The sequence below is a fragment of the Carcharodon carcharias genome, chromosome 4 (genome assembly GCF_017639515.1).
Source record: "Carcharodon carcharias isolate sCarCar2 chromosome 4, sCarCar2.pri, whole genome shotgun sequence".
NCBI lineage: Eukaryota > Metazoa > Chordata > Chondrichthyes > Lamniformes > Lamnidae > Carcharodon > Carcharodon carcharias.
Genome location: NC_054470.1, coordinates 47,760,827 through 47,784,719, shown reverse-complemented (window position 1 = coordinate 47,784,719; position 23,893 = coordinate 47,760,827). Strand labels below are relative to the sequence as shown.

The 23,893-nt window shown below is 42.1% G+C and overlaps 1 protein-coding gene across 2 annotated transcripts in view; it reads right to left on the bottom strand.

The window, feature by feature from the left end:
• LOC121276975 (fibrillin-2) overlaps positions 1 to 23,893 on the bottom strand; it is a 401,991-nt gene that overhangs the window by 83,752 nt on the left and 294,346 nt on the right. For both annotated transcript variants that reach the window (XM_041185736.1, XM_041185737.1), the window contains 8 exons: positions 22,376 to 22,444; positions 17,077 to 17,202; positions 16,746 to 16,871; positions 15,090 to 15,239; positions 8,191 to 8,262; positions 6,326 to 6,451; positions 3,897 to 4,022; positions 758 to 883 (listed from right to left, as the gene is read on the bottom strand). In XM_041185736.1, coding sequence (XP_041041670.1) covers positions 758 to 883; positions 3,897 to 4,022; positions 6,326 to 6,451; positions 8,191 to 8,262; positions 15,090 to 15,239; positions 16,746 to 16,871; positions 17,077 to 17,202; positions 22,376 to 22,444 — 921 coding nt within the window. The remainder of the gene's footprint in view (positions 1 to 757; positions 884 to 3,896; positions 4,023 to 6,325; positions 6,452 to 8,190; positions 8,263 to 15,089; positions 15,240 to 16,745; positions 16,872 to 17,076; positions 17,203 to 22,375; positions 22,445 to 23,893) is intronic.

The following is a 23,893-nucleotide window of genomic DNA, read 5'->3' as shown; positions in this document are numbered from 1 at the left end:
AGGGGAAACGCGAGGGCACCAATCCATCTTGAAGCACCCTCTGAAAAGATTAAAATTTCATAAAATAAATGGTGCAAGGCCAAGCCAGTCTAAAGGGTTTGTTAGGAGGCCTAGTTGGGTCCCCAGGCCAGCTGCTGGCAAAGCTGCCTCCAGCTATCTGCTGGACATGGCCCTGGAGGGGAGGGCGGGTGACACAGCATCTGCAACTGTGAAGATCCTGACACGGCCCCAGTAAGCCCACAAATTGCTTAATTATGCAGATTGGCTCCTTGCCACTGCCTGGCAGTTAGCCTCTGCAAGTGATGGTCTGCATTCGGGAAGTTCACCCAGAGGTGGGAGTGTGTCGTCCCGCTGGCCTAATGCCAACTTCTGTGAAATTTCTCCTGGTCCCACTTTCAAGGCAGCCGCTGTGGGATTGGGAAGATTCCATCTGAGATGTCAGTGGGTGATCATCTAACAATTGGCTACAAGATAAAAGTAATTTTGGCAATTATTTGCCTTGTAATAACATTTTAGTTCTCTACCACATTTAATTTGTATGAACTTTATTTTGCGCATTGTTAGATTATTCTTCATTTATTTAAGCTGCAGTCAATTATGTGTAGTTAGCACTGGCAACTTTAGTTGGCATCCACACAGGCTCCCACCAATATATTTCATACTTTGGAACATTCAAAGAGGGAAAGCTACATACCAGCAACCCTAACACTGCCACCAATGCTTATTTATTGAGCTATTGGCTGGAAGTCTCACTTACCCATGCACATAGTCTGATCAGGAGTCTGCTTGAAGCCATTGTGGCAGGTGCACCGATAACTTCCTTTCAGGTCAATACAATCACCATGGCTACAGACATTTGGAATTTCCAGGCACTCATTGCGATCTGAAGGAATCATGCATAACATTCAACTTTTTTATTAGTTAACTGCATTTCCATTTTGATCATAATAATTGGTAACACTTTAGCTTCTCTCAAACCACTCTGAGACATAAATGAAACAAGCAGAAGGGATAAATCATGCATATTCACAAAGAAGTTTTCTCTGCACTGTACTTTCAAAGTCATTGGCCCATTTATTTTAAGCTGGTTAGCACTTTATTCCAATAGGTGACACAGGAATTTCAAACTGACTTTTTTTTTCCCTGTGTGAATATCTCACAGCAAGTCATTAATTTCCCGAGGTCAACTCCATTTTTTCAAAGTATATTTTTTCCTTTACCATCTCACTGACTGAGATGGTAAATAGATAGAATAGACTGGCTGTCTATGAATTATAGATTTCTGAATTACAATTATGATAAATCAGAGATTAAGAAAACGTCATTCATTCCTTCCACAAACAATGTACAAATCTCCTTTTATTGACATTACCCTACCTTAGTTGCCCCATTAGCTCAGGGCTATAATAACCAGACAGCTTAAGAGCCCAAATATGGGCCCTGTTTTATATGGGGGAGGAAATACTTGTGGACATGCAACCTAGATATCCCGAAATTAATGGTAGGATCTCATTATTTATTTTTTTACTCCATTTTCCATCCAGCAGCAGGAAACCGCATTGGGGACCATTCGGAATGATCCCTGGTCAGCAGCAAAGATCGAATGTTGGTGACAGGGTGTTGGACCTGCAAATAGGAAGGGAGGGGAATTGGGAATGAATATGGGATTGGTGGTGGGGTGCAGTGGAAGGAGGAGTGACCTGGATGCCAATTGGAGAGGGAGAAATCGCAGGCTTAGTGGGTGGGGAATTGTCTGATCATGTCATAAGGTTTACTTGAAGGACCAGGGGAGGCACTCCCACCCCTTCTATCCCACAAGCAATGTTATAAAAAACACTAATTTGCTGCTCCCGAGAATCCTGAATCCCAAGAAAGCTATGCAGGAGACATTAATTTCAAATCCCTGCCAAAATATCAGGGAAGAAGCCTCATTTAAATATTGTAATTTCAGATCTGCCACTCCTCTTCAGGTTACTCGGATACCCTGATATCTACCTTGGTTAAAATGGAAACAGTTTGTCTTCAGTTTATTTGGCACTCAGCTGGTTTAAACATCCATAATCAAACTTGGCTGGACAGCATCAGATGCTATCGGGCTCACCCTTAACCTGATTGGTAAATCTCTCCTCAGGCTCCAAAACACCCCCCCAACACGCCCAATCCCGCTATAACCCAACCTGTGAATTTCTCTCAGTCATCTCTCTTCATGTCATTTTCAAGATCATCTCTTCTAAGTGCTCCACCTCCTGCTCCTTTGACTGCAATTCCCATTAAAATCCTGACTATCCATTCTTAGTTCCCATACCAGCTGACGTTGTAAATTATTTCCTTTCCTCACATGCTGTACCCCTCTCTTTTAAAAGTGCTAGCAACAAAAAGGAAGCATCACCTTTGCCTCTCTGTCTTTGCATTCTACCACTTCATCTCCAACCTTCCTTTCCTCTCCAAACAACAAACAATATCCTCTGTGACTCTGAGCACAAGGCATTTTCCCTCATCATCCTGCTCAGCCTCTCTATATTTTTTGACAGTCGACCCATGTCCCGTTTGTTGTTCAGATCAGTGAAACTGCCTTTGCTAAGTAGCCAGAGCAACTCCAGAAAAAGTTTCTCCCCCTGCCTCTGCACTGATCTATCCATGGCCCACCCTCTTCCTCATCAATATGCTGTCCCTTTGATACATCATCTGCAAACATGGGGTCAGCTTTCACATGTACACCGATGATACACAACTGTACCTCTCCACCACCTCTCTTGATTCTTCCATTGTCTCCAAGCTATCAGACTTCTTGTCTGAGATCAGTATTGGATTTCACAATTTCATCCAATTATATTTGGCAAGACTAAAGCCTTTGTCTTTGGCCTTCACAGCAAAACCATACCCTTGCCACCAATTTCATCTTCCTTCCTAGAACCTGCCTCAGGACAAACCGGGCTGTTTGTAAAAGTGGCATCCTGCTCAATCCTGGGATGAGCTTCTGATCATCACAAAGATCACTTTCTTCTAGCTCTGTAACATCACCCACATCTAACCCTATCTCAGCCCACCTACGATTGAAACTCTCATTCATGCCTTCATTACTTCCAGGCATAATTATTCCAATATATATAAAAACAAAAAAACTGCGGATTCTGGAAATCCAAAACAAAAACAGAATTACCTGGAAAAACTCAGCAGGTCTGGCAGCATCGGCGGAGAAGAAAAGAGTTGACGTTTCGAGGGGTCATGAGGACTCGAAACGTCAACTCTTTTCTTCTCCGCCGATGCTGCCAGACCTGCTGAGTTTTTCCAGATAATTATTCCAATGCTGTCTTGGCCAGGTTCCCATCCTTTATAAAGTTCAGCTCAATCAAACTCTGCTACCCATATATATCCTGCACTCTACTCACCGATTACCACGGTCCATGCTGACACAGTGTCTCAAGGCCACCAATTTAAAATTCTCATCCTTGTGTTTCAATTCCTTCTTGGCTTCACACCTCCCTATCTTTATAACTTTCTTCAGTCTTACAAAGTCTGTCCCACCAAATTTTCTGTTCTTCTGAAATCGAATTCTTGTATATGCCACCCGCTTCACCCACTCCCTTCACTCCATCATTGGTAGATGTGCCATCAGCTGCCTCAGCCGACTCTGGAATTATCCCCCTAAACGCTACTTAAAACCAAACTCATTGTCCATGCTTTTGGTCACCCTTCCCATCATCTCCTTCTTTGACTCGGTGTCTTATACTTTGACAATGCCTCTGAAAAATACCTTAGGTTGTTTTTCTCTGATGAAGGTGTTCTATGAATGCAATTTTTCAGCAACTCACACATCCCATGAAAGAATAAAAGAAAGGTCCAACATGAAACTTAGTTTTCAACAGAAGCTGTTGTTTTACTGAATAAACTCTTACCAATGCAAGCTCCATTCGGTGCTAATTTATAACCAGCAGAACATTCACAACGGTAACTGCCAGGAATGTTAATGCAATCTGCATTACGTTGGCAAAGGTTGTCACCATTACTGCATTCATCAATATCTAAAATAAAGAAAAAAAAGCCATGTGAAAATAAGTATAGCAAAACCTGGGATATGGGGCAGAAATTTTCATCTGGCAGGCGGGCGTGCGCATGACCCGCTTGAACGTGAAATGACATGCGTTGACGTCAGCCAAGCATGCTAATGTCAACGCACAGTCGCGCAATAGTTCGGTCGGTGATGGCACCCCGGAGTCGGCAGAGTGCCAGTTGACAATTAAAAGGCCTGTTAAGGCCATTAAATAATCAACTAACCTAAATTTTTTGCTACTCATCCAATCTAATGGGTGATGGGCAGGTGAAAAGGCTAAGGGACCCTTGCATTTTTTGGGAAACCTCATCCACGGGTGGGATGAAGCTTCCGAAAGCAAATTATAATAATTTTTATATAAATAATAGAAGTTTTACAATTGAATTTATAACATGTGCCTGATCATGTGACAGAGTCACATGAGGGGATATGTTTTATTACATTTTTATTATTTTTATTTCCTTTTTTAATAGCGCTTCATCTCCCTGAGGCAGCTCTGTGCCTCAGGGAGATTATGAAGTGCTCAATTCCTAATCACTAAAGTTCAGTGTAAATGGAGCATACATTTGAGATTCCGGCCTAGAGATTCCCTGCTAGCACAAACTGGGTGCAAGGAAACCACCTCTGTGCCTGAATGTATAGGCCCAAGGTAAACTAATGTTAGGCATGGGTCTCATTTGGCTGCAGACATCGGCAGAGTGTTCTCCCAGACAACTTGTTGGTGAAGAGGTTTGGAATTTTTGGGATGCCTTGTCACTAGCAACTGCCTTAGTTAAGTGCATAAGGGGGTAGGAAAGTGTGGCGGGGTAGGGATGGCGACATGATCAGGTAAGAAGGTAGTTGAGAACCAGAAAAAAAAGCAATTGGGAACGGTATGAGCTGGAGGAAAGATGACTGGGAAGGAAGGAAATTGGCAAGGAAGGCAAATTATTTTCCTAAGTGAAAGCAGCAAGGGGTCTCAATTAGACAATAGGCCCCTTATTTTACTACTTGTTTCAGACTTGGCCCTGGATGCCTATTTTTTGTCAATACCAATATCACAGGTGGCACATTTCTGGACTGTAATCAGCTCACGTGCTTCCTGCCCACCGTATTGGAGGCTTAGGCACTTGCTTAGCACGTGAAAAACTCGGTGGTGCTTGCAAATCTTTAGGCTAGGAAATTTAACTGCCTAAGCGCAGCACCTGTACTGAAATAAAATGGTTCACAAATGTTTACGCTATTCAGCATTAGAATTTGGAACAGCATTTGCTTGCTGCATCAATAAACCACCTAGTCAATTCTAGTACTTAATGACTTGTATGAAACTAGTATCTGAGGAAGTCAGCATTGTTGGATCTTCTTAATCTGTCTTTTAGTTGAATTTATCAGGAGCCGAGTAAAACCTAGGAATTAAAAATGAGCTGGATGAAGTGTTTGATGTTCTTAGCCTATGTTTTTCAGTCAGGCAGATTGAAACGTTATTTGTTTTGATCATACATAGTTTAAGAAAGTTTCAGTCTGAAATGTAATACAGATGTTTTTAAAAATCTTTTCAGGCAGATTGATTAAGATTTGTCAAAACCAAACCCATGTGAAGTCACAAGCTCACTGGCCAATACTTTAATAATTCAACTTGAATTTATTAATTAAATAAGTAAATTAATTACACCATAAAATAAAGGACAACTCAAAGTTTCCCATCCACTGAAAGGTATGAGAATGACTCTTTTTCTCTTTAATTAATCACCTTGTAACAACATTGCTTTCTGAGAAATTGCAAGTTTCAGAGCTGCATGTTCAAATTGTTGTATTAGGTTACAAAACACGGCTAAAAAATATTCTCACCCTCCTAGTTTTTCTATCTGATTTCAAAATGCTTGTCTTCTGTTTCTAATATAAAATGTGTTTCTCAGAGTTGCGTATATTGCTGATATGCGTCAAAAAACTGAAGAAGCAATTGGAACATTTTTTTAGATTATGTTGCTTTACTTTTAAACAAACTATCAGAGCAGTTTGTTTAGGTATAGGATTTTACTAGCGTGTATACAGGGAACTAAAAACTTACAGAAAAATTGCTGATCACATCAGAAAAGTCTGATAATAAAAGTCATTAAGTTATTAAATTCTTAACACGTATATAGATTTTAATTTTGGTTAAACAAAATAATATTCAAGAATACTTATCATTCTAAGATAGAACTCACTATTGTAAGTGATGTGAAAGTGAAGTCAAACTATCACGCATGTCTGAAAAAGCTTTGAAGAGAGATTTTATAATAAATGTGACAATACCTTCACAGATGAGAAGCAAGTCATTGTAACTAAATCCCATCGGGCACTCACACCGGAAGCTACCAATCTGATTGATACATACACCATTGGCACAAATGCCTGGAATTTTTCTGCATTCATCGATATCTAGGGGTAAGGAAATCAGTGATTAGACGCACATACTTCATTCATTCACTGAGATTTATGTTAACGTTCATGGTTTTATCTTGATTGCAATGTTTGGTTTCTTGAAATAAGAAAAAAAAATTAAATAATATAAGGAGAGTATCAGGGTGAAATTTAACTTGATCCTTTTTTTTTTACATCCAACTTAAGGGACCAACCTGCCACGCTCAAAGAGTGTTGGAAACGCAACAGCATATTGGTTTGGGAACTGCAGAGACACCTTTGGCAGCTGCCTTAAATAGCTGTTTTAAAATACCTTCCTTAATGTGGATCCTGCAGAGCAAGAGTACTCAAGGCAGCCTTTAATGCTGGCCCTTGCTTCTGGAGCCACAGATCACCAGTATTATACTAATGAGGCTAATGGACCACTTTGCCATTGTCCTGCCTCAAGCCTCATTAGCTACTTGAAGTGAGCATTGCACCAGATCTCACCCTGCTCCAATTTCTAGGGCAATGTACCTAACAATGCCTGGTGACTGGAGGAAGAACAGCAAAGAGGAACACACAAAACATATTAGAGGGAGCTTTCCCACTGGATCATTTTCTTAAAAAAGGTTGTATCTTCACTCTCTATTTGTTGGTTATTTGTTTTTAAAGAGGCATTTTGTCTTCATGAAGAATGATCTGACTAAATTATTTTTGTTTGGGATGGGATCAGAGCTCATATTCATCAACAATATCTTGACATACGGGTTGTGCAATGTTATATTCAAATATGACATACTCATTCAATTGCTGATTGTTAAAGAAACAAATTAAAAGCTTGCTCATTTTTTTCTGCTTCTTTGAGCTAATGTCCCTTTAATTTCAAAACTAATGAGAATAACATCCTTCCATAACAATTCTCCTAGACTTCAGTAACCGTCTGTATTAGATAAAACAACAGTAGAAAGCCTGTTGTCATTTGCGTTTTGCCTCACAATGTCTGGGAAACAAGGCCAGATTTGGAAGATTGTTCGCCACACTTTCAAAAATCTGCAGCCATTTTATTACAAACAAGTAATCCCAATGGATTATCCATTGTCGTTACCATGAAAGTGATAACAGATGAGAAACAAAAATTCAACTTCTAAAAATACATATGCTTTGAAAAGTCCAGAGTGCAAATTTGAAAATTAAAACAAAATTTATTTTTAAGGTAAATGAGTCAAATATCAAAACTATTTTTCCTTTCCATTTCTTTGTTACTTTTTAAAGCCTGTCTCACATAAATCCTACATGCAGTGGTTATTGAGCGTAGCACCCTGGTTTCAACTTACCAACTCTATGGCAGCAGAGAGGGCTTGAGTCAAATGTTTGCTTTGCGCCTCGCCTGATTTTAACATTCTACTGAGGTAAATAGGGGATAAAATTGGGTTGAGTGTAAAAGGGACATCTGAAGCCTATGCGTATTTGATGCATTTAGTCATAATCAGGGCTAAGGTCTTTTTGTATGGAGTGCGTGTGTCTTGCAATTTTTTCTCCCAACTCAAATATGCAAAATTTAATCATTGGCATATGTATCTAACAAATCCGGAGAGGTCCATTTACCACAGACTGATGTAACTGTTAGGGATGGGGGATTAAATATTGTTAGGGTTTGAGATTTGCATTCAAACACAGAGTCTCTTAATAATATTTTTAGAACAACAACAACCAAAATTAAATATCGTAGAAGGAACTTGTGGCACATATGCCACTAAAGGAATCGTTGCACTTACCAATAGGCTTTCCAGTTTCAAAGTCGATGGTAAAGCCAGGGCCTTGATTTCCACAAAGCAACTGGTATTCAGCTAGAATAGACAATTGTATAAATAATTAATCGACTATTTATCCTTTAATGGCTCTTGGGTGGCTTGGCCTTCGGCATTAGGCCACAGCCAGCATGCGGGTAGGAGGGAGAGAGTGATTGACGAAGGCTGAAGGAATGGGGCAAGATCAAAGGTCAGAGGGAAGGTCAAGCTCCAGAGCAGGGTGGAGATTGGGGTTCAGATGGAAGATTGAGGTCTAGAACAGGAGGGAGCTTACGGGTTGGGGTTGGTGGTGGTCACAAAGGGTGGGAGGAGGGAGATCAGAAAGGTTGGGAGATAGATCAAAAGGCTCACAGAGGTAAGAAGAAGGTTCAGGAAAGAAGGTTTGAAGGAAGATCAGAAGGCTCATGGAGAAGATTGGAATGTTTGTGGAGGAGATCAGAAAGAAAGGTGGGGTGTATGACTGCATGGATTTGGTGAGCAGGGAAACTGGATCCAGCAGGTAGGTGGAAAGGCATATAACTCCTGGATCCAGCAGTCCTTGCTTCTCTTTAACTGCTAACCCAAGGCCCATAAAGCTCAGCTGGTCAGAGTTAAATTTAAAATACTGGTTAAATATGATGCACACAGTCTCATTATAATATTTAAATTGCCAACCAACCAACTGGGAGTGATTGGTTATACACCTACAATCCAACTTTTGCAAAAACCGGAAGTGGGAAGGTTGGAGATGGAGTTCCGATTTTTAACATTCTAGCACCTGACCCAATCTGCCCATTTTGGTGGTTAAAATTCTCTCCAATGTGCTCCTTTCAATGTTCAGACATTATGATGAAGCAATTAAAATGGCCACAATCGTGTTAAGATGTATAGCTGGAACAGTCTGTAAGTTTTCAGAATGGTTTACAATGCTCTCATTTTTTCAAATTGTGGTTATACTACAAGTTTAGTGCATATATCCAGTGGCATGGTCCAAGCTGACTCCAAAGGTAAACAGTGTCAAGCCTTCTTGACAATGTTGTCTCACATTGGTTTGACATTTCCAAAGGAATAATCTCACTATAGTGCTAAACTGGTTTAAAAAATACTTATGGGGTGTTGATTCTGGGAAGAATATTGACCATATTATATTGTATAAATAACATAAACTGCGATTATCATGTGAAAATACACCAAGGCCATAGGACCAGAGGACACAGATGGAAGTTAATCAATTTAGAACTGATATCAGGGCATTTGGAATAATTTACCGAGCAAAGGGAAAGAACACCACACAGAGTTATCAAAAATTAGATGTCATTATTGACAGAGTTATTATGCGAGGGGGCTATTTCCCATCTCTTACTTTTCATATGACTTTGACCCTGACTAGGCACCCACCTGGACTCCAGAATTTCAGGCCTAACTGAAATAAGGTTAACTTATTAGTTAGAATGCCATACTGAGATATGGTATCCTAATGGTTAAGGTACTGGTCCAGCATTTTTATTACATTTTCTTTTTTATCATCTGCCTTCATAACTGGTGAAACTTTTGCATTCAAAGTATTGCTTTGCTTATTCATGTTGTAATGAGTTGTGGCTGGGTGATTTCTGTCAAGTTATCAGTGTGTAATTGAGAAGGAACACAAAACTAAGAACAGCACAAAAAGGGGTGATGTAAAGCTGGGAAACCTAGTAAGACTAGAACACTGCTGAAATAAGATAGGGGGAGATCCTGCCTGACCAAGCGCCTTGATTTCCATGAGGAAGTTATCCTCCAAGTTCCACAAAAATGGGTATTAACCAAAGTCAAAGTTTTGGGGTGTAGGGGAAATTTTGTGAATGGATAAGAAATTAGCTGAATTAGGGTAGGAAACAAAGACACACTCTTTCACCCTGAATTAGCTTGCGTTTCAAGGAATGAACTACTATGAGAGTATAACAAAAGTACCTGGCTATCTTTAACACTGATTTTTATACTCAAGTCTCTGCAGTGGGACTTGAATCCATAACTTTGTGACTCAGAGGTGAGAGTGCTACCAACCGAACCACAATTGACAGGGAAACACAGGCTCAAATTAATAAAAGGTAATTTTAAGATTAAAATCAAGAAACTTTTCTTCACTCCGAATGACAATGTGCGGAATAGACAAAAACAGTTGAACCATTTAAGGAACAACTGGATGCCACATTTGGATTTATCTGAATTGATGAATTTTGAATGGTCAAGTAGCCTTCCTCCTCTGTAATTATCTTGTGATCTTGGTGCCCCTATTTTGTATGTCAAATATATGAAGCTGAAATATACATGGGGCCAATGGCTTACTTAGGGCTCTTGTTCTTGCTCAGACAAGGAGGCTACCTTTTGGCTGTATGCAGGATTAAGTTGCTTGGCTTCCAAAGAATCTCCCACAATGGAAGGGGAATATGAGTACCTGGTTAATCAAACATATCTGAGTTGGTTTTAGATGCTTTTTCATGGAATATGGAGCATAGTATTTTATGGAACTTCAGCTCCAAATTATATTGATCAAAACAAGGGGCATGTAGAACTGGCAGTCCTCCTAAAATCCACTACTGTTTTTCATAAAGAGCTGCTTCATGGAAATGTTGATTTCACGTTGATTAATTCAGTTTAGTTTGACTAACAAGCATAAGTGAACATTTTGCCCTGGATTTTTGCTCCTGAGGCGAATGTGCAGAATCAGAAAATTTCCCAGCTCGATGCGCCTGCCTTGGGAGAAACAGCACGGAACGGCTAGATTTTTGTTCCAGAGGTACGGGCGCATGCTGGAGTTGGGCCCTCTGCCCCCAGAAACAGTGCAGAGGCAGCCACAGGAGGGGCTGCTGAGTGCTGATGCGGGCTTTTTAAAAGGCTTGCCTTGGAGGTCTGGAACATCGTCCCAGTTGTAATAAAAAGTTAGGCCCTCTGGCCTTCACTCCCTCCATCCATGCCTCCACCCACCTCCCACGCCCTCCATGCCAACCTATGTCCCTCTAATCACCCCCATGGCCCTTTATAGCCCCTATTCCAACTTAGTGCCAACACATGGACCCCCCGGCTCATCCCCATGGCCCTTTGTAGCCCCTATGCCAATTTAGCGCTATCTCATGCCAACCCATGACCGCCCACTCATTCCTATGGCCCCTTATAGTCCCTATACCAACTTAGTGCCAACATATACACCACCCACCACCTTACACCAACCATGCCAACTCACTTAGTATCCACTATGGGCAGAAGTCAGGACCCATGCTGAGATTAAATAAAGTTCTAAGTGTATATTACAGGCTTCACTATATAAAAAAACGCTCTCATTGATAAAAGCCCATTCAATACACTTAAATCTCTTCACATTTGTAATCCTTTACAAAAAACAAATATTTATATTCATAGCCCCACATCAAAGACAGTTAATCCCCTAATAACCTCTTGGATCTGTCAATCAAACTATGGATTTGCAGCACCTCTACTCCCCATACCCTGTGATAATGACAGGTTGTGGAAGCAGTCATTCAGTAATAACATGATAATAAACGCCCTCACTCTTATGTCAGCAAAAGACTATTGAAATTGCAAGCACTGATTTTTTTCAACTTAGGACGCAATTTTCTGTCCCTGTTGGTTTTAGGTGTCATGGCGGACATGAGCGGATAATATGGCAGGAAGGCCAAAATTCAATTTCACACCAGTGTGAAACCAATTTGCAATTGTCCACTCCACCTGGCAATGGCAGGCCACGTTTCCTGCCGCCACATGTCAGGAACATCATTTTAATACATCTCCATATAATTATAAACCCTGCTCGCCCGAATAATCCCCCCATGCTGGATCAGCTCAGCAGGTAGGCGTTTCACACTGTACAGGAGCGACGTGCACTAGTGAGCTGCACTTCGCTTGGGATTTTGAGGTTTGTTTGTCTACCTTGCTTTGGGCAGCACTCGCAGTCATCAGCGCCAGGCTTCGCAGGCAGCATCACATTACCTTTAAGGGAGCCTTGTAGGCAAGTCTCTACCTACCCGACCAGGCATAAGGCAGGATGGCTTTTCAATGGCTGCAGGACTAGAGTTTGCCTGGGGAAGGGGCAGAAGTGGCCTCAGGCATGGGAAGAGGCTGCAGGACGAGAGCTGCACTGTGGAAAGGGAGGTATCACAGAGAGTGCTTAGGGGCACATGTTGATTTGTGCAAATGGCCTCAAGGTGGTGAGGGCTGAGGAGGCAGACTCCAGAGGACAGGAGGCCAGAAGATGATATGAAGGTTTGTGGGACAGGGAGAGTTGAGATGTTCCTTGAGCTGGCAGTGAGTGAGATGCCAGTGAATGTGTGATGGGCTTGTGAGTGTGTGAGTTTAGGAGTGATGAGATGGTTCCCTTAACCTGATGGCATGGATGAGATCATTCAGTCTCTTTCTGCACTGGATGGTCAGCCTCTTTTGTGCATTTTTGGCACTGACCACCACTGCCACCTCCTCCCAAGCTTGGGTGGTGAGACTGGTGGTCCTCCTGCAGCCAGAGCAGGGAGGAGGACATCGCACTGGGCCTCCATGGCATCCAGAAGGTGCCCCGGGGATGTGTCACTGAATCAGGTGAGCTGCACCCTTCTTGACTTATGGCCCATGTCTTCACCAGTGCCCTCCTGGGCTGCAAGCACTGAGAAGTGCGCACACAGCACAGTTTAAATATGGTTCCCTGCATGATGAAGCAGCAAGGTAATGGCATGGCAGGCAAATCGGAGGCCACCTGCCAGCGACACAGCATGTTTCCTGTGGCTGCATAATTAATGAGGCAGGAAATGGGCTGATACTGCATGAAATGCCACCATTGCGACCAATGGGTAAACATTGTTTTTCACACCTGCTGCTGCACTTTGTACAAATCTGGGATGATTCCACCCTTAGAACCAAAGCCGGCTGTTTTTTTTTCAAAATTTAAAGAGCAGGGGATTTAACTAACTTGCCAGTTCCACAAACCTTATCCACTTTCTACTCACATTCATATCTATTCTTAAAAATCCTAGGTTACACACTATGCGAAATGGATCATGCTCTAGCAAAAATGGGGTCTGTTTGAATTCGGCACAGAGTTCAAATAGCCTTGCAGGGTTCGGGTTTCCCATATGCATGAATTACATGCTGCCCACTTTCCCCCACTGATGGAAATAGGATCTGGCGGTAATGGGTGCAGGACTTCTGGATCCGGGGTCCTGGTATCATTTTGGCTACGACATGGAATCTGCATAATTGTGTGAAGATCTGGGCCTATGTGTTAATTTCATACTAAGTGTAATGCTTCTCAGAATTCTTTATGGGCAGAATTTTTTACTCGACGTGTAGGCACGCGTCCAACCCACTGGAGCATGACATAGCGCATGATGACGTCGGGCGAGCATCCCAATAACATCACGCACTCGCGCGATATTTCAGGTGGCGGGCGTGTGTGAGAGTCGGCAGCACGCCTGCCGACAATTAAGAGGCCTATTAAAGCCATTGATGCGGTAATCAATGGTGATTTTTTTTGATGCGCGTCCAACATTATGGTTAGCGGGTGGGTGAATCGGCCAGGCAGCCTTTGCCTTTTTGAGGAAACCTCATCCAAGGGTGGCTTGAGGTTTCTGATATTAATGAAAAAAAGATAAAATTGTTTGGGCAGAATTTACATCAGCCATATGTCCAGGTGACTGATCCTGATGTGTGGACATTTTTTTCGGCATTGGAAAATCCTTATTTATGGCTTTGAATTCATCAGCTCCCTGGGGCAGCTCTCTGCCTTCAGGGGGTTTTCTGTGAGCACTCCCTGCGCCTGCGCTGACTTCAGTGCTCGCCCTCCTCCTGGCCCACCCTGGCAGCGTTGAGTATTTCAGCACGCTTTTCAAGCTGGCTGGCTGTAAATTAGCCTGCTAGTGTGAAATCGCAGTCAGGGGCCAATCGGTGGTGGCAGCCCATTTTCAGGCCTCTCCTGAGCCCACTGGCTGCGCCCACATGTCGAACTCAAAATCCTGTCCTGTGTGTGTGGATGTATTGGATTTCTATTCTCATGATAGTACTAATTTGAAAACTTAGGTGACAGCCATCAATGCTTATGAGGGAGCTAAATAACTTAAGTGAGAGGTTAGCTACTGAAACTTTTAATGACACCATTCATCTCTTTCATTGATATCCTCTGGACTGCTTAAAGAGTGAGCCCAAAGTCAACCTTACCTGTTTTTTTTCTGCAAACACAGCAACTTCTTATTCCTCACTGTGGAAGATGATAACCATAGACTGTACTGGCTACAAAATAATGACGCTTTGACCTACCAACAATCTTTTTATTTTGTATCAGCTCAATTTGAACTTGCCATCTTTGTATTTTGTTTCCACAACACTGGTAGTTGAAGCCTTCAAAATATCTGTTGCTATTGTGAGGGAGGGCGAGAACAAGAGACAGAAAACAACTAATTCCTCAGGAAACTGTCTACATCAGAAATGAATTATAGTTCCTAGAAAGACATTACTTTTAGTTTTTTGGGGGGGGGGCACCTAGATAGCTCATTCCATCCAGGGACAGTGGGCAAAAATGGAGGGCACAATGAATAAAGCAGCTGCGCAATAGTTCCATATTTCAACATCTAAAGGAGAAAACTTGCACTCATCGGTCGGATGAATTCTTTACAGCCCCAACACTCAGTGGTGAATCTGCTACAAGTGAAATTAAAATCGAGCCTTGTACCTTTTCCTTCTCTCAATTTTCCAAGTGCTCTGAATATTCTATAAGCTATTTTTTAACTAACTTTTACCTAAAATGTGCTTGAGTGGGAAAAAAAATCATATTTTTAAACCAAATTTCTGCTTTCATTAATTAAGTTACGACAAGTGTGGAAACCAGGTGGGAAATGCAGTTACTGACTCACATGTAGCAGGCGTCGGGCAGGGTTCACAAGGTTTGTTCCAGCCTTTACCGATATTGTACGCACAACAGCACATTTTTTTGGTTAAGTTGAAGGAGAGCTCATTCTCACAGGTCTCGTTGTAGTGTCGATAGCACAAGCTCTTTCTCATGTCTGGAATAAATAAAATATGGTATGAAAACTAAACTCTGGCATTATGTTTAAATGTCTGTTGAAATATTTCTGATCTTATATTTGTTGGCTGTCTGTTGATGGTAGAACATTTAGGTTGGACTTTACATCAACACATACCAACTCTTTTGCTCTTTCTGGCCAGATATTCAATCATGTACTGCCAACACTCTATTACGTTAATATATCTGGAAATTGCAAGAGAAGCATAAGGGTCTTTGAAAGCTCTGATTAGAGGGTAAGTGATACAGTCCCCAGTCACTGACACTGGGTGTTAATGCAATTTGTAATAACTCGTGTTTAGTTAAACCACAATAAGTTAAAAATCCTCATTTTGATTTCAGTGTTAAGTCTCCTCATTTTGTTACCCTAACAGACTGGAGCTAGCTAACATATTCTTGACAGGCTGAAATCAAACAATATTCAGCTGCTAAGGATTAAACAGCAGCCTATGAATTCACAGCAAGTTCTAATCATGTGTTTCACTCTTCCCCTCTCCCCTTTCATGGCTTCATTTTGATGCCTTTGTGAATCCAATTACCAAGACCAATGACTGATTTCATAAATGAAGAGGATTAATGAGCAGCAAACTTATTGAAGGACCTACCAGACTGGGCAAAATCACTGGCACACTTAATATGTCATTAGTGATGGCTTTATAATTGACTCTAATGATAAAGAAAATAGTTATCACTATTCGCCCAATAAAGGTGGCTGCCTGTTGAGTGTGTGTGGCGAAAGTGGTAAGGATTACAATTAATCTCGATACTTGTTTAAACACATTGGAGCAGAATTTCATCTTTACTCGCTGACTCCCCTTCATGAGAATAGAGATGTTGACTTGTTTCTATTTGTGACTGTAGTGTCTTGAATTCATACAATAACAAAAGTAAATTGCCTCAAAATCTTTACTTCTCATGCAATTTGAAAAGCAAGCCCACTCCATTAAATCACTTCCATATAAATGTAAAGAAATACAGTGTTAACTAAAATATTAACTATGTACATCTGACTAAGATTTGGTCGTTCATTTTTCCTGTATATTCATGTTTGATCTTTGAGTACTGTTGGCCCTGAAGTGGAATTCACTGCAATCAAGATATTATACGTTAAAAGTACTTTAGGAAAGTGCTAATTTCCTGAAGAACTGTGCGTTCTGACATTGCTTCCCGAGATGACATTCATCCAACTTCAGATAACTGGCACCAACATCACTGCAATCGAGACATTACTTCACATTTGGAAGTACTTGAGTTTAAAGGCTATGAACCTTAGAAGTCAAGCAGGATCACTGATTATCACCTTGACAACTACAATTGCAAAGCCTCATTCCAAAGCATTAAGTGGCGTGTGTTTAGGTTTTGCACTAGTTTCTGCAGCTTTTGCTTGAAAAAGCTGCAGAGGAACATTTGCTTTTCGGAGGTTGTTTCATAGGATTCGTGTTGTAGATTTGCTAATTTTGAGGGATCAATAATCAGCAGGACTCACCCATACAGTTGTTCCCACCATTGATCTGCATGTACTCCGGAGGACAGACACAGGTGTAGTTACCCAAGGTGTTGTAGCATGTCCCAGGTCCACAGATACCAGGGTAGGTGACACATTCATCAATATCTGTGAAGGCACATAGTGGATTATTTCTTTATAGGAATATGATGCCTATTTTTGATGCCTAACAGTTGTTCCACTGCTACCACCTTCCGTCATCCCCCATCACCCCCAGCCCTTTAAATTAACTGCATTTGACCATTTTAAAAATGTTTTAAATTGAAACGTTCCAGGTATTGACAGCTCCTTTACAAATATGCCTGTAACTTACCTTCACAGATCCGGGTGTCATCGTTTAAGTAGTAGCCAGCTGGGCATTCACACTGAAAGCTGCCAAAAGTGTTGACACAGTTCCCACCTTGACACAGGCCTGGCAGCTCCTGGCATTCATCAATATCTGAGAAGCAACATATAGCCAGAGAAATATTCACAAAGCACATCATAAAGTGCATGGCATCACAAAAACATTGTCACCACTACAATTCATTCAGGTCTTTGAACTGTTTGAATCTGATAGCATTTAAGTAAATCCACGGATGAAAATAGGATTGTGTAGGGGGAATTTTCATGGGCTGAATTTTCCCCCTGTTGGTGGGGGTTGTGCAGGGGTGGGCGTGAACCCAATCAGCTCCCCCAATCGGGGATGCGCTGCCATTTTACGTGGGTAGGCCAATTAAGGACCTGCCCAGGAAGTGTTCAGCACTCCCTGTGCGGGAGGTGGGGAGGATTCCCTGAATTGTTCCCTGCGCTCTTCTGCGCACCTCTGTGCCTCAGGGAGATTGGTTTGAAATGTGTAAATTTAAAAAAGGGAAATAAAAACTTTTAAAACGTGTCCCCTGAACTGGGACATGTGAATGGATTATTTTTAAAATTTTTATTGACTTTTAAAACACTTCATGAAACCTCTTCTCACCTGTGAATGAGGTTTCGTGAAAAATGTGAAGGCCAGCTGGGCTCTTCGCCTGCCCGCCAACCTTAAGTTCAGCTAATTGAATTAATTACTATTTAAATGGCCTTAATAGGCCTTTGATAGTTCGGTGGGCGCGCAGCCAACTCAGCGTTACTTTACATGTCGGCGAGTGGGTCCTCCCCCTGCTTGCCAACTGGAGAACTCTGCCCCATGTGTCTGATTCGACTGGGCAGGTGGCATATTGTTGTGACATTGCTAACTGTTAATGTATTCAGGGTAAGGTCTGAACCATTTTCATTAATGAGCTTCATTTGAATAATTGCAGTGAGCTGCCTGGGTTGATCCAGGCGCCTTGCTGATTGGGAAAAGGTCTGATTGGTTATCCACAAAATCAAGCCAGACGTGGACCTGTACGGGAAATGGACACAGAGGCAGGGGTGGGGGGGGGAGAAAGATTTTTTGGGGGCCATATAGAGTATTAATAGGCCTTCAGATCCCAGAAGAATCATCCTAAAAGCATTTTCTTACAGCTTTTCTGACTGAATGGGTGTTAAGTAGTATATTGCCATTTGTTCTGCACTACTTCCTTATTCCTGCTTGAAAACATTAGCAGGTTCTCTATGCCTTTGTAACTTCACAGATAATGGGCCATAACATTGATTGCTCATGAAAGAGGCAAAGGAATCATGATGTGTGATTAACCTATGCCAGTTCAAAATTATGCAAGCAGCACACAAACTGTGTACTGGTGCCTCTAATTATGATGATAATAGTGAGCAACAAAACACTAAATGCACCACTGAGTGGCTGTACATCTCCACAACGGGCCCAAATTTGTGCGGGGCAAGCACCACTTAGTACTTGTCTGCACCACTGAAAACCAGTCTTCACCTTGTCGTGAAAATATAATAATTTTCATAATATTATTGTAAATTATTGTAAAGGTAGGTTAATAGTGGGGTTTCGAGTAGTTTCTCTGTGTGTAGGGGTGTTTGTGTTTGGTTGTTAATTGAATTTTAGACAGCTGGTCTGGATGATTTGAGTTATCAGAAGAGAAGTTAGGTTTGAAATGCTAAATACATAAACATGGCCAAAGTTTTAGAATGTGAGGTGTGAAGAACATTTGCATTTTTAGATAAACCAGAGTTGTGAATTTCGAAGAGGTGGTAAGGTGTTACACTTAGCCAACAGAGGCTAAGCCAAACAGAGTGTGTATTTTTCCCAAAGATTACTGATAATATGAATACTATGAAAGATTTATATTATGAAAAAAGTAAAGTTGCAAGACATATTGAGACAATGGGATTTACATTAAAAATGGAGAAACCTGCATAAGATGAGGTTATGTATAAGAAGAAGGAATTCTAAGATCTAACAAGTGTGAAAAGCCTCCAGCCTCTATGTGCCAAGCTGGTTTCTCCAGGAACCGAAGTTAAAAGAATTCATTTTAAATGTCACTATCCAGGCTTTGGTGTGCTTTGCCTGGGTCTATTGAAATCTATGTTATTTTATTGTTGCCTTAACGGAGGTGTCACTGGGAGCTAGATTAATTAGGGGAGTTAGGAGTTATCATAGTAGGAATCTGTCAACCTATGCATGTGGTTAAAATCATTTATTTTATTAATAAATGTTTAATCTAGTTTTCTAAAAAAACCTCTAAGACTCGGTGGTCTTATTACTACGGAATTCAAGGCATGCATCTCGAAATAAAAATACAACTTGCAAAACAGTTGGGGCAGCTGTTTCAAGTTTCCCCCTGGGATTTGAGCAGCTCAGCATTTACCATCCACTGTGCCTTAACAACCTGTTGAAGGTGAGGTGTATGCTGGGTGCGGCAGGTTGTGGAAATCGTTGCAGCAGAGACTATGAGCAGAAGGGGGAATGAAAATGATACAATAAGCCATGCCCCAAGGCTCTCTAATGCAGCATTGGTGGTGGTGGGGCATGAAGTGGCCACAAGGCCGTCTTCTTTCATGGAAAGGAGTGGCAGCAGATTACCATTATGATCAATGTCACCAGTCTGCCTCCAAGAACCTGGGTACAGTGCTGTAAAAAGTTCAACGACCTCATGCAAATTGTTAGCGGCTCCATTTTCAAATGCTATATTCTTATAAATAAACCATTAGCTGAATTCAGACACTGCTCAATTCACCAATCCTCACCCTTCACTTGCTCTCCAACAATCACTATTAGAAACAACATTCATTGTTTTACCTCACCCTTACACACTTATCCCTGCTGCAAGCCTCAGATCAGTCCTCACAGCTTGCACACACTGCCAGATATTCAACTGTGGCAGGCACATTGTCCAAACACATCACAGCAGGCTCACTGACACACTTCCCTCTTGCTGGGCAAGGTGGCTGATAATTAGAGGAAGTAGCTGCTAACCAGAAATAGAAATACAGGGCTGCATCCCTCACCCCTATGCTGCCAAACATTGGTCCAGCCAAGAATGAGGCTGTGGTCAGCAGCAGGTCTGAAATCAGAGAGGATGATGCTATGTTTCCTCTGAAACTGTCTGATCACATCCCACTTCCTCCTCATCCCACAATCTCTTCTAATTTACATGTTGCAGATGGTGCAAGCTTGCACCTCTTGGTTTTCCCCCTTCACTGTCCCCAACCTTTATCTTTTTACTTACTCAAGAACTGCCTCACGATGAAACACTGATGTGGGACATTTAAGCTCAAGAGGAGCAAGAGAATGCTGAAGAAACTCCATCACTCAATCTCACATATGCGGTCACCAGCTCAGATATTGACACTTTTTGAACTTTAGAGGGTAGCAAAGAGGTGAGATCTGCAGATGGTAAGTCACTGAGCATGAGTGGGCTGCAGGCAGGGCAGGGGGAAAAGATAGTGCAGGTGCCAGCTCCCTGCAGGGCAAGGTCACACACAGGTTCTCCTGCAGGAGATTCAGATGGGGACATGATCTTAATGAATGGCAAGGCAGGCTTGAGGGGCAGAATGGCCTACTCCTAATTTGTATGTTCGTATGTACTTCACTAGGGTGACATGCAGAAGGCGGTTGATGGGCATGTGCACAGAAATGCTTGGTGCACTGTCAGGCCTACCAGAAAGCCTGTTGATACTGGAGGAGTATGGCTTAAATGTGGCACAGGGCTTTGCACACAGCTTAGAGTCTATTCTTTTCAGAGCTGGAAGTGGTGGCTAACTCCGTGACGTCATTGCAAACCCAACTATGATGCAGTATCTGATGGCCGATGTCTCAGAATTGGGATTGTGTTCAGGGGAACCAAAGTCAAATGAGGCAATCAAGTGCAGCCAGAACAGGAATGTGCCAGTCCCCTCCTCAATTCCTCCTCCTCCCCTCTTAAGCTGGTCGCCTTGTCCCTGGTGGCAGTGGCTGTACCCTCATAATGGCAAGGTCATGGAGGATACAGCAGACCACTATGAATTGGGGCACACAATCTAGTGAGTAGTGCGGAGTTCCTCCACAGCGGTCCAGACAATGGAACTGTTGCTTCAGAACCTCAAAGGTCTGCTCTTTGATGTTTCATGTGACAGCATGACTCTCATTGTATCCATGCTGGCTACATATCGTTGTGTTATAAGAACATAAGAAATAGAAGGAGGAGGCCATATGGCCCCTCAAGCATGTTCGGCCATTCAATCATATCATGGCTGATCTGATTGTGGCCTTAATTCCACTTTCCTGCCTGCCCACCACATTCCTCAATTCCCCTGTACATCGAAAATCTGTCTCATATAGCCTTGAATATATTCAATGATCCAGTCTCTACTGTTCTCTGGGGTAGAGAATTCCAAAAATTATTGACAGTCAGAGAAGAAATTTCTGCTCATCTCTGTCTTAAATGGGAGACCCCTTATTTTGAAATTAGTTCTAGATTCCCCATGAGAGGAAACATCCTCTCAACATCTACTCTGTTCAGCCCCTTCAGAATCTTACATGCTTCAATAGGCTGCAGAGTAGAATCACGAGCCATGTGTAAAGGATAGCCTTCTCTACCCAGCAGACACCCTGAAAGGCAGAGGGAACAGTGGACTGCTGCCAAATGAAAGAATCATGACTGCTGCCAGGATAGGGGTCATTCATCTGCATACTGTCATGGTCATAAACAAACTGCACATTTAGCAAACAGTAATCTCTGTGGTTGCTGTACATCTCACATTGATGTAGTGCCCACAAAGCTATATGGAGGCACGCTGACCAGCTAAAAGGCAGAATGGGCTCCACCTGGAGTCTTGGCAGGAGTCATGGCCTTGGCACTTTGAAGATAAGAAGCCTTACTATTTAATAAAATTATTTAAATATAAACCTGTTACAAAAGGGAACACAGACAATTTTACTTTCTTTCTGAGAGGGTCACAAGCTGATAAATGCCACAACCACATTCTCTCCTTCCACCCCTCTTCCTGCAGAATCTGGGACCTCTCACACAACTTCTGGCCTGCAGTGGAACAAGGTGAACAAGTATTGATATGTGTAGCACTTACTACTTTATGTAAACAAAGGGACCTTTCCCTGCACACTTTAATATAGTTAGCAGTGGACGTCCTGGGCAGGAGCACTTTGGCACTTATGCAGGGATGCACGCTCCACTCCCAGGGGATTTATGAGCCTGAGTACTTTCAGTGGAGCATTTTTACAAGAATACACATGTCCACGTACTTACCCTCTAAGATGACAGTGATGGGGTTAGGCCTAAATCCTTCACCCCCTGGGCAAAGTGTCTTGTATTCAGCTGTGAAAATAAATAGCACAGGCATTCAAAGTTGTTATTTGGATAAATGGATAAAGTGAACTCTGTATAACTTTCTGTATCAATAGTTTAAATGTAATTCAAGCATAGTGTTCTAGAACACAATTGATAAAAGTATTCTGCTTAATTTTCATGAATCCAAAGTTGGATTTAGAAGGGTTGAAATCATTCCATGGTCGCAACAAATTAGTTTTATACAAAAATAACTGAGTGTTTTTTTAACATAAGTGTTCAATGGGTTTACACATTTATTAGGCAGCAGATAAAGAAATTTCAAACGTGTGTTAATATGGTCATTACGTGTCAATGTGCTCATTACTAATATTGCACAATGTGTTTTCAACTCCGCAGTGTTAGACTTAATCAATTGTTTAATAATGATGCACTATTTCTCAAGATTTTTGGTATCTGATGAGAATGGTGAAACCTCAAACAGCCATTTGATTGCATGGCTAATTCTAACATTACCGCACTCTGGAGTTTGACTTTGAATTAATTCAGACTTTTGGTAACAAATTTAAAGATACATTTATCAAGTTACTTTATTTCCAGTTCATATATTTCTATCTGGCCCTCTGTAAATAAAGCAAAGCACAACACCAATATTGCAAGTTCAAATGAGAGTCCTGAACCCTCACTTGTTGGAAGCATGTCCGCTAGTACCATCTTCTCAGGGGCATTCTTCTAATTGGCCACCTCCGTGTTCGCCATCCAATAAAGGATGAAAGGCAGAGTCTCAATGTTGCCTCACAATCTGCTGAGCCAAGTTCACCAGGCATTTGGCAGCAGGCTCATCCACCACTTGTAAAATGCCAATGTGATGGAAAAGGGCCCTTAATTGGTTACTTGGACAGGCATACTGTCCTTCACGTTCCTGGTCCCTGGTAAAATACCATGGCAGAGGCAAAAAACAGCACTCCAATCCCTGCCTTCCCTTCCCATTTTACGGCCACCCACCCTGCCTCCCAGCCCATCCCTAGAGGACTGATAAAATCGAGCCTTGTGTGTCAGAGACCACTTTCTTGCCCAATTGCTTAACTGGTTTATATTCCTTTGCACCTTCTTTGCATACTCATCACAGCTGCACACAGTACTCTAACAGCTAGATTTTACAGGATGCTGCGGGCCTCCCACACAGTTAAAAAGTCAGTGGGAGGGGGAGATGAGGGAAGCCTGCTCATGGTTCTGATATCTGCCCCCGGCAATTTACCTCTGGAAGCAGCATTACTTCTTTCAAAGTGAGACCACCGAGGAATCCCAACCCCCTACCCTTAGAGAGCTGCAGGCCAATCGGATGCTGTAGTCCCAGCAGCTCCAGACTGGTGCAGTGGCCACTGCTGGGACTACGGATAGTGCCACCATGCTGAAGAGTCCAGTTAAGTCCGGAATTGGAGTCTCGGTGAGGTGTGTGAAGGAGGTGGAGAGCAGGTT